Source organism: Callithrix jacchus, chromosome 2 (assembly GCF_049354715.1).
Source record: "Callithrix jacchus isolate 240 chromosome 2, calJac240_pri, whole genome shotgun sequence".
Lineage (NCBI taxonomy): Eukaryota > Metazoa > Chordata > Mammalia > Primates > Cebidae > Callithrix > Callithrix jacchus.
Genome location: NC_133503.1, coordinates 10,252,743 through 10,263,560, shown reverse-complemented (window position 1 = coordinate 10,263,560; position 10,818 = coordinate 10,252,743). Strand labels below are relative to the sequence as shown.

Sequence of the window (10,818 nt, the reverse complement as noted above, 5' to 3'; positions counted from 1 at the left end):
GGCGCGGCCGTCACCATGGTGACAGGCCTGGCATTCCATGGCCCCTGGGGCACCCTGCCCACCGAGGCTGCCAGAGGAAGCCCCCCCCCCGACACTTCTCCACCCTGGCAAGGTGGACGCGGGGGCCCACAAAACCTGGCTTTTAGGCCAGCCCCAGCAGTAAGAGGTTGCTAGCAGCCTGAGCCTCCCAAGTCTGTGGGAAGGGAGCCACACCCTGCATCCTGACAGCTGGGGCTCAGGAGGTGGGGTCACACATCACTATCAACCAGGCACCTAGGCCTCTTTGGGGCCAGATACAAAGAGAAATAATATGTTTTATTTGTTTGTTTGTTTTTTGGAGTGAGGGGGTCTTGCTGTGTTGCCCAGGCTGGTCTGGAACACCTGGGTCCCCACCTTGGCCTCCCAAAGTGCTGGGATTGCAGGCATGAGTCATCGCACCCGGCCAATATGTTATTTCTTGATGTTATTCCATGGCCTTTAAACAGTGACTGGCATGGGGCCGAGGGAGGGCACAGATGCAGAGGCCACAGTGTGCTGGACAGATGGGCTGGCCTGGACCCTGAGCCCACAGAGCCTCCAGCCCCGACCAGGAGGGATGGGGGCTGCCCCTGGGAGGTGATGCTTCAATCTCCCAGCATCACCAGATGCTGTGTGGGAGGGGCTGTGTGGATGCCCAGATGTGACAGAAGAGGAGAAAGGCCGTCAGAGCTGGGGAAACAGGCCAGGCAGAGGCCTGGAGACATCACTTTGCTGGGTGTTTCTAGGAAGGAGTAAGAGTGGCGTGTGGGGGTAGCAGGAACTGAAGAGGTGGAGAGGGGGGCTCTGCTTGAAGGAGCTTCCACTGCCATCCCTAAGAGCACACACTTTATTCTGGCCAGCTGCCACTCAAGTGTTGGGACCCACCATTATCATTGCCCAGGTGATCAAAGCTCAGGCTGGCCTGCCTGCCTTCCTTCCTTCCCTCCTTCCCTCCTTCCTTCCTTCCCTCCTTCCTTCCTTCCCTCCTTCCCTCCTTCCCTCCTGCCTTCCCTCCTTCCCTCCTTCCTTCCTTCCTTCCTTCCTTTCTTCCTTCCTTCCCCCCTCCCTCCCTCTGCCTTCACTCCCTTCCTCCCTCCCTCCTTCCCTCCTTCCTTCTGTCCTTCCTTCCTTCCCTCTTTCCCTTCCTCCCTCCCTCCCTTCCTCCCTTTCTCTCTCTCTCTTTTTTTGCCTAGAGACAGGGTCTCACTCTGCTGCCCAGGCTGGAGAGCAGTGGTGTGATTACGGCTCACTGCAGTCTCCAGGCTCAAGCAATTCTCCAGCCTCAGCCTCCTGAGTAGCTGAGACTGTAGATGCACACCACCATGCCTGACTTTTTTGTTTAGTTTTATGTTTTAGAGATGGTGGGGGTCTTGCTATGTTGCCCAGGCTGGTCTCGAACTCCTGGGCTCAAGTGATTCTCCCACCTTGGCCTCCAAAAGTGCTAGAATTACAGGCTTGAGCCACGGTGCCCAGCCTGGGTCCCCTAGGGCCACAGGTACCACACTTCTGCCTTGCCTCCTCGGGAAGTTCAGGACCTCCCACGGCCCCTGGGGGCCTGAGTGCCCCTGTGTGCTGGACACAGGGCTGGCTGCATCTCTTTGGTGAGTCTCCTTGGTGCCCTGTCTCTCAGGTCCTCTTGAAGAGTGAGGAGCTGTGTGGATGCCCAAGAAGGCATGTCCCCTGCCTGGTCCCCTCCCTGCTCAAGCACAGCCTCAAGGGCCACAGCACCAGCACCCACCCGGCCCCCCGAGCACCCACCGGGCCCCCCTGAAGCAGCACCACAGCCATCCCTAGCAGCGGGGGCCAAGGGCAGGAGCAGACCCGGCTCATTCGAGCTGAGCAGTCTCGCAAACCAGTGCCTGCCCACCACGTCTCAGGGTTCTGGCCATCTCTCAGCCACCCACATGTGTCTGGGAGCCCTGGAGGCTTCCACCGGCATCTAATTACAGAGATGTGTGGGAAACGATGGCCCTGTTTTCTTACCATCACCACCACTGCTGCTGACCCCTTCCAGAGTCCCCACCACAGGCTGGGCTCTACGGCAGGCAGGTGTGGCTGAGCTGGGCCGGCTGGGCTGGTGCCCTGCCTCTGGTGGTGATAACAGGCAGCCTCTTGCAATGGAGGAGGCTGGATGCCAACCTTGACCCTTACGAGCTGCATCATCCTGGGCAAAATACTTTGAGTTTGCTGAGCCTCAATTTCTCATCTGTAAAATGGCCACGGGGTTCCTTGCAGCTAAGTGCTCACGTGAAACAGTACTCAGTGCTCATGTGAAATGGTGCTAAGTACTCACGTGAAACAGTACTCAGTGCTCATGTGAAATGGTGCTAAGTGCTCACGTGAAACAGTACTCAGTGCTCATGTGAAATGGTGCTAAGTGCTCACGTGAAACAGTACTCAGTGCTCATGTGAAATGGTGCTAAGTACTCACGTGAAACAGTACTAAGTGCTCATGTGAAATGGTGCTAAGTGCTCACGTGAAACAGTACTCAGTGCTCATGTGAAATGGTGCTAAGTGCTCACGTGAAACAGTACTCAGTGCTCATGTGAAATGGTGCTAAGTGCTCACGTGAAACAGTACTCAGTGCTCATGTGAAATGGTGCTAAGTGCTCACATGAAACAGTACTCAGTGCTCATGTGAAATGGTGCTAAGTACTCACGTGAAACAGTACTAAGTGCTCATGTGAAATGGTGCTAAGTGCTCACGTGAAACAGTACTCAGTGCTCATGTGAAATGGTGCTAAGTGCTCACGTGAAACAGTACTCAGTGCTCATGTGAAATGGTGCTAAGTACTCACGTGAAACAGTACTCAGTGCTCATGTGAAATGGTGCTAAGTGCTCACGTGAAACAGTACTCAGTGCTCATGTGAAACATTCTGTGTCCTCCAGATGTTTCCAGGCCAAGGGAATAGGAACAGATGGGTGGAAGGGGGATGGCCTTCTCTAAAGAGTCCCAGATCAGGGTCCCTTGCCCCTTGTGTGGCCTGCCGGTGGCAATTGGATTTCACCCACGGAGCTACCCAGGAATCGTGGCAATGTCTAAGCAGGTGCCAGGGGTCTCCAGGGGGCAGCCTAGAGAGGGTGATGGTGCCACTCCCCAGAGGAGTGCAGTGGCCGTGTGAAATGAGTATGGGGTCCGGAACAGACAGTCACGAATGGAACACTTAGCAGCTCTGTGCCCTTGGGTATGTCATTCCTCTCTGAGCCCCAGTTTCCCCATCTGGGAAATGAGGATAGCGTGGCATTCCTGGATTGCTGAGAAGATACAGTGAGGTCAAATGTGCAGCATGATCCATCAGACTCAGGCGCCCCACACATGAGTTGTTTATTCTCTTTTTTCCCCCCTTTATTATTTTCCTCAGGCCAACCTCGATGGCTCACGCCTGTAATCCCAGCACTTTGGGAGGCTGAGGTGGTTGGATCAGCTGAGGTCAGGAGTTTGAGACCAGCCTGACCAACACAGAGAAACCCCGTCTCTAGGAAAAATACAAAAATTAGCCGGGTGTGGTGGCAAGTGCCTGTAATCCCAGCTACTTGGGAGGCTGGGGCAGGAGAATCGTTTGAACCCGGGAGGCGGAGGTTTCGGTGAGCCGAGGTCATGCCGTTGCACTCCAGCCTGGGCGACAAGAGCAAAATTCCATCTCAAAATAAATAAATAAATAAATGTTTAACTATTATTATTTTCTTTTTTAGAGATGAGATCTCACTATGTTGCCCAGGCTGGTCTCAAACTCCTGAGCTCAAGTGATCCTCCCGCCTCGGCCTCCCAAAGTGCTGGGATTACAGGTGTGAGCCCCGTGCATGGCAGAATTGTTGATTTTATCAGTAGGATTGTCTGCCTCCACTACAGAAAAGCAAGCTGAGGCTCAGAGAGGAGCCCCAAGTCACATACACCCAGAGGAGAGGCCGAGGCTGCATTTGAGCTGAGTACAAAGCAGAGGCTTCCACTCGTGGGAAGCCTTAGAAATGGACTCCCCTACTGGGAACAGTGGAGCATAACTGTAATCCCAGCACTTTGGGAGGCCGAGGACGGTAGGTCACCTGAGGTTGGGAGTTCGAGACCAGCCTGACCGAAATGGAGAAACCCCCTCTCTACTAAAAATACAAAATTAGCCGGGAGTGGTGGTGTCCGCCTGTGATCCCAACTACTCTAGTGGCTGAGGCGGAAGGTCGCTTGAGCCCGGGAGATGGAGGCCGCGGTGAGCTATGATCGCGCCACTGGACTCCAGCCTGGGAACGGAGACCCTGTCTCTAAAAAGAAATAATAATTAAAAATAAAAATAGTCTCCCGGCTGGGCGTGGTGGCTCACGCCTGTAATCCCAGAACTTTGGGAGGCTGAGGTGGGTGGATCACCTTAGGTCAGGAGTTCCAGACCAGCCTGGGCAACATGGTGAAACCCCATCTGTATTAAAAATACAAAAAAATTAGCCGGGCGTGGTAGCGCGTGCCTGTAATCCCAGCTACTCGGGAGGCTGAGGCAGGAGAATCGCTTGAACCCGGGAGGCGGAGGATGCAGTGAGCCGAGATCGCACCATTGCACTCCAGTCTGGGCGACAAGGACTAAACTCCGTCGCAAAAAAGCAAAAAAGCCTCCCGCCTAGAGTAAAATGAGGAGACCAAGTATGAGAGTGTGGGCACGAGGACTTCCCGCGGCTTCGCCCAGGCAGCAAAGGAAGGGGAAGAACCGAGTGGAAGCAGAAGGCGAGCGGGCAGGCACCCACCAGGCTCCGCCCCTCCCCGCGCTCCGCGGGGCCGGGAGACACGGCGCCTTTAAAGCCCAGCGGGGGCGTGTCCCTGGGCGTGTCCGCCCGGAGCCCCGCCCCGGGGGCTGGTAGCCGCGGCCCCCGGAGGCTGCGCCGGCTCTGGCTCGGCGGCGGCTCGGGTGGCAGCGGCGGTGGCGGCTCGGCGGGCTCCGCGGCTCCTGTCCCTCGGGCGGCTGCCCGCGCGCTGCCCAGGGCGCCCGGACACACGTGGCTGCTCGGCGATGGCCCGCGCCCCACGACGTGGCGAGCAGGCACCGGGGCGCGGGACCGCTCGGCCCGAGTGAGCCGGGGCCGCGCTCCCGCCCTCGGCCCGCGCCGCCCGGGATGGCCGTGGCGCCGCTGCGGGGGGCGCTGCTGCTGTGGCAGCTGCTGGCGGCGGGCGGCGCGGCGCTGGAGATCGGCCGCTTCGACCCGGAGCGCGGGCGCGGGGCGGCGCCGTGCCAGGCGGTGGAGATCCCCATGTGCCGCGGCATCGGCTACAACCTGACCCGCATGCCCAACCTGCTGGGCCACACGTCGCAGGGCGAGGCGGCCGCCGAGCTGGCGGAGTTCGCGCCCCTGGTGCAGTACGGCTGCCACAGCCACCTGCGCTTCTTCCTGTGCTCGCTCTACGCGCCCATGTGCACCGACCAGGTCTCGACGCCCATCCCCGCCTGCCGGCCCATGTGCGAGCAGGCGCGCCTGCGCTGCGCGCCCATCATGGAGCAGTTCAACTTTGGCTGGCCGGACTCGCTCGACTGCGCCCGGCTGCCCACGCGCAACGACCCGCACGCGCTGTGCATGGAGGCGCCGGAGAACGCCACGGCCGGCCCCACGGAGCCCCACAAGGGCCTGGGCATGCTGCCCGTGGCGCCGCGGCCCGCGCGCCCTCCCGGAGACCCGGGCCCGGGTGCGGGCGGCGGCGGCACCTGCAAGAACCCGGAGAAGTTCCAGTACGTGGAGAAGAGTCGCTCGTGCGCGCCGCGCTGCGGGCCCGGCGTCGAGGTGTTCTGGTCCCGGCGCGACAAGGACTTCGCGCTGATCTGGATGGCGGTGTGGTCGGCACTGTGCTTCTTCTCCACCGCCTTCACCGTGCTCACCTTCCTGCTGGAGCCCCACCGCTTCCAATACCCGGAGCGCCCCATCATCTTCCTATCCATGTGCTACAACGTCTACTCTCTGGCCTTCCTGATCCGCGCGGTGGCCGGGGCGCAGAGCGTGGCCTGTGACCAGGAGGCGGGCGCACTCTACGTGATCCAGGAGGGCCTGGAGAACACGGGCTGCACGCTGGTCTTCCTGCTGCTCTACTACTTCGGCATGGCCAGCTCGCTCTGGTGGGTGGTCCTGACGCTCACCTGGTTCCTGGCGGCTGGGAAGAAATGGGGCCACGAGGCCATCGAGGCCCACGGCAGCTACTTCCACATGGCTGCCTGGGGCCTGCCCGCGCTGAAGACCATCGTCATCCTGACCCTACGCAAGGTGGCCGGGGATGAGCTGACCGGGCTCTGCTACGTGGCCAGCTCGGACGCAGCAGCGCTCACGGGCTTCGTGCTGGTGCCTCTCTCCTGCTACCTGGTGCTGGGCAGTAGCTTCCTCCTGACCGGCTTCGTGGCCCTCTTCCACATCCGCAAGATCATGAAGACGGGCGGCACCAACACAGAGAAGCTGGAGAAGCTCATGGTCAAGATTGGGGTCTTCTCCATCCTCTACACGGTGCCTGCCACTTGCGTCATTGTTTGCTACGTCTACGAACGCCTCAACATGGACTTCTGGCGTCTTCGGGCCACGGAGCAGTCATGCGCAGCGGCGGCCGGGCCTGGAGGCCGGAGGGACTGCTCGCTGCCGGGGGGCTCGGTGCCCACCGTGGCCGTCTTCATGCTCAAAATCTTCATGTCGCTGGTGGTGGGCATCACCAGCGGCGTCTGGGTGTGGAGCTCCAAGACTTTCCAGACCTGGCAGAGCCTGTGCCACCGCAAGATGGCAGCTGGCCGCGCCCGGGCCAAGGCCTGCCGGACCCCCGGGGGCTATGGCCGTGGCATGCACTGCCACTATAAGGCTCCCACCGTGGTCTTGCACATGACTAAGACGGACCCCTCTCTGGAGAACCCCACACACCTCTAGCGACACAGGCCTGGCGCGGGGTGGCTGCTGCCCCCTCCTTGCCCTCCACGCCCTGCCCCCCTCCTTCCCAAGACAGCTGACTAGCAGCTGCCCAGCTGTCAAGGTCAGGCAAGTGAGCCCAGGGGGCTGAGGACCAGGGAGGGTACCCCATGAGCCTCATGTCCCCAGCTCTCCTAACATGGGGGCTGGGCCAGGCTGAGTCCCCTCAGGGTCCTAGGAGAGGATATGAAGAGGAGGGGGCAGAGGGGGCATGGTCCAGCCGGAGTTTATTTAATGATGTAATTTATTGTTGCGTTCCTCTGGAAGCTGTGACTGGAATAAACCCCCTCGTGGCACTTGCTGAGTTCTCTCTGGCTGGGAAGTGGGGAGGTAGGAGGGTGAGGGCCCTGCAGGAGTCTCCCTTGTAAGTGGAGCTGGTGGTGGGTACTGGCACCCCCCAATCAGGAGGAAGTCCCCCCGGAACAGCTGCAAGAGTCCCAGACACCGTGCATGCGTGTTTTCCCCTCCCTCCCGTCTCTGATCTTCCAAATGGAGACAGGGACGCTTCGGGATTTTCAGGGAATCTCCCAGGGTGACGCCAGCACCTCTGGCCCCAGGAGTCCAGTTTGAGGCTGTGACTGAGTTTTCCCTCTCTGGGGCCTTGCTTTTCTCATTGGTGTGGAAAGTGAGGGCATCAGCCTGTGTCAGTATTGTCACGAACGCCCCCTCCCTGGGGCCTTGGAAGTTTGCCCATCAGGGCAGCCCCAGCCTGCTCCCTGGCATCTCCAGGTGGGGCGAAGATGAGGCTGGACTGGTCTGTGGCCCTCTGGGTAACACAGATATGTACGTGGAGCTGGGAAGCCTTTGAGTAGAGTGGGAATTGGGCCCCCAGCTCCGAAGCTTGTCATATTTGAGGCGCTGATGGCAGCGGTGGGAATGAGGCAGCCCAGTGTGCAGAGCTCCACACTGGGGCAGGGTGTGGGGAAAGGCTGCATGTCCCATCCGCATGCTGCAAAAGCTTAGGCTCCTAGGGCCTGCCCTGTGTCTGGAGGTGGGTAGCTGGGCATGTGTGGCCATCTGGAGACCCCTACTGGCTTTGGGGTGAGACCCCAGGGCCCCATCTTGGCTGCTGTGACTCCAGCCAGGTGAGGGTCTTAGTTACTGTGTGTAGTAGGCAGCCAGGTCGGTATTTGGTGTCAGTGCCAGGAGATCCCAGAGGTCCAGCCCTGCTGCCAGCTTCACTTTAGAGCTACCAGGAGGCCCCAGAAGGGAGGCGCTCAGGTGTCAATGGTGAGGCAGAGCCCCAAACCCAGGGCCTCTCAGGCTGGAGCCCTGTGCCCTACCCCAACCACCAATCCCACAGGGACAAGAAACATCCAGTGAGAAGGAAACAGGTTGGGTCAAGCTCCCAGGAGACAAGACCATCATGGGCTGAGGGGTTTAAGGGGTATCCCTCACTGCAAGGAGCAGTGCTGCCCCGGGGAAGCTGGCAGCCCGAGCACCTGTTCTTAGGCTATTTCACCGGGAATGCCCTCTCCATCGAAATCCTTCCCTCCTGGCAGAGCATACATTAAGTCCCTGTGTGCCTTTTACCAACAGAGCCAAGTGACCCTACCCCCCTTGTAATGCTGCACGGTTTTTTTGGTTTTTTGTTTTTAATTTGAGATGGAGTCTCACTCTATTGCCCAGACTGGAGTGCAGTGGCATGATCTCGGCTCACTGCAACCTCTGCCTCCCAGGTTCAAGCAACTCTCCTGCCTCAGCTACTCAAGTAGCTGGGATTACAGGCGCCCGCCACCATGCCTGGCTCATTTTTTGTATTTTCTTGTAGAGACAGCATTTCACCATGTATGCCCAGGTTGGTATTGAACTCCTGGCCTCAAGTGATCCACCCACCTCGGCCTCCCAAAATGCTGGGTTTACAGGCACGAGCCACCCCGCCAGGCTGAGTGGGAAACAATGCGCTTGTTGGAGGCAGTGGTGCCCACACTAGAGGCAGAGGCTACAGGGAGCTGGACTCACAGGCAGTGGGAGGGAAGATGGGAAGGGCCTGCACCAGGACGGGCAGCTGGAGCAAGCGAAAGGATTCCAGACTTGGGAAGAGCAAGGCATGCAGGGGGTGGGAAAGGCAGGGGGTTGGGGGGAGGATGAGCGTCCCAGGGTGCCCACCCAACCCTTCTTCCTTACCGTCAGTGGCCATGTCCTGCTCAGCAGACATGAGCCTGGTGCTGGTTTCCAGGACAGCTGAGATGGGAGCGAATAGGGGCAGTGCAGGGTCAGGACAGGCCCCAGGGGGTTCTGCTTTGAGGCCAGGACCTGGGAGGGAGGGCAGGGCCCTACCAGCCTTCTCAACCTTGGAAGATGCTATGGAAGTAAGTCCCAGGCCCTGGAGGAAATGGAAAAAGGAAACACAGGCCTCCCATGTGATCCTGCTCACCCCAAGTTTTGGAAGAAGTGTTTAGATGGCTTGGTCGCCAGAGCTCATGACCAGGCAAGTTTGAGGCCAAGCTGGGAGTTGAACCCAAGTCTGCCTCCAGAGTTTTTGTGATTTCCACACCAGGGATCTGATTAGGTTCTGGTGGGGAAAGGCAGGGTGTGTCTTGGTGAAATTACGTCCCCAGAAGCTGGGCAAAGCAGGTGGGGAGGAGACAAATGCCCCTCCCACTGCCAAACCTCCCCCTATGTCCATTAAGGAAACTTCTAGGGCCAAGCAAAAATACTTTGAAAACCCACAAGCGCTGGCATGTGCATCGCGTGTCTGGGCCGGGGCCTGCCCCTTAGTGGCCCTGGTGCCCAGCATTTGGGTTTTCAGAGAGCAGCACACCACACACCCGCAAGCCCCTTGAAAGGGTGAACCTATCCCTGTGGGGTGCATGGTGGGCCCCAGATCCTCCTGTTCCCAGGAAGTTGCCCCCTCAAGGAAGCAGCTCCTGGACACGGCAGTCAAGGCTGGGAGGCCCAGGGCCGGGATTAGGAGTGTGGTTAACAAGAGATAGGCTCCTCAGTGTCCTGCTAGAGACACCCTGGCCCCTGGCCAGCAGGAAGAGGTGCCCTTTCTGAGTGGCTCTGTTGGAATCCAGATGTCACCTCACTGCCAACCAAGTCCACTGACCAGGTCCCCTCCCCAAAGACAAGATGTAAGGAGAAAAAAACTGTGCGGGTCAAGGACAGGCCTCAGCTGACTCCCAGAAGCCATGACTCAGACCTGTCCTCAAGAGATGCAGTTCCCACACCCCCATTTGCAATATCAAAGTGAAGTGGCTGCCCCACAAGGCCACAGCCCTTGAAGGGAGGCGGCAGCTGAGAGTGTGCTGAGACCAGGACATGACCAGAGGTCACGATCCCAAGGTGGTATCCTAGTGTGTGCCTGGGAAAATTACTGGAGGAGCAGGACTTCACAGAGGAAGGCTGGGAGCCCCAAGTGTTACCGTCGCGATGCAGAAAATGTCCAGCAGGCGCACGGCTCTCTTCTCCAGAGGTGGAGGGCTGGAGTGGATGAACTGGGCAAATTCAATTTGCTGTTGGGGCAAGCCCACTTCCTCCAGGCAGGACGAAAACCCCTAAGTCCCCTGTGTAGGCCCTGGCTTGAAGCCCATGCTTACCAAGGCCGTAAAGCTGGTCAGCAGCAGAACCTGCACCCAAGGCTCAGGCCTCAAAGGCTCTTCCCATTTCGCCAGCTTCACCTGGCTCAGCTGGTCAGGAACTGGCCCTTTCTCAGTAACTGGGCCCAGGACAGTGGCTCAGCAAAATCTCTGTATTTCATCGGCGGGTGGCTGCCAAGCAGCACCCTACGCACATGAACCAGTTGGATTTTTTTTTTTTTTTTTAAAGAGAGGGGTCTCGCTATGTTGCCCAGGCTGGAGTGCAATGGCTATTCACAGGTGAGATCCCACTACTGAGGAGCACAGGAGTTTTGACCTGCTCCATTTCCAACCTATGCTGGTTCACCCCTCCT

At 58.9% G+C, this 10,818-nt stretch overlaps 1 protein-coding gene across 1 annotated transcript; it reads left to right on the top strand.

Annotated features, from left to right (window-relative positions):
* The first annotated feature begins 4,879 nt into the window (after positions 1-4,879).
* FZD9 (frizzled class receptor 9) lies at positions 4,880-7,219 on the top strand. Its single transcript, XM_008981612.5, has one exon. The coding sequence runs from the start codon at positions 5,109-5,111 to the stop codon at positions 6,882-6,884; it is 1,776 nt and encodes a 591-aa protein (XP_008979860.2). The 5' UTR covers positions 4,880-5,108; the 3' UTR covers positions 6,885-7,219.
* Positions 7,220-10,818: the final 3,599 nt, after the last annotated feature.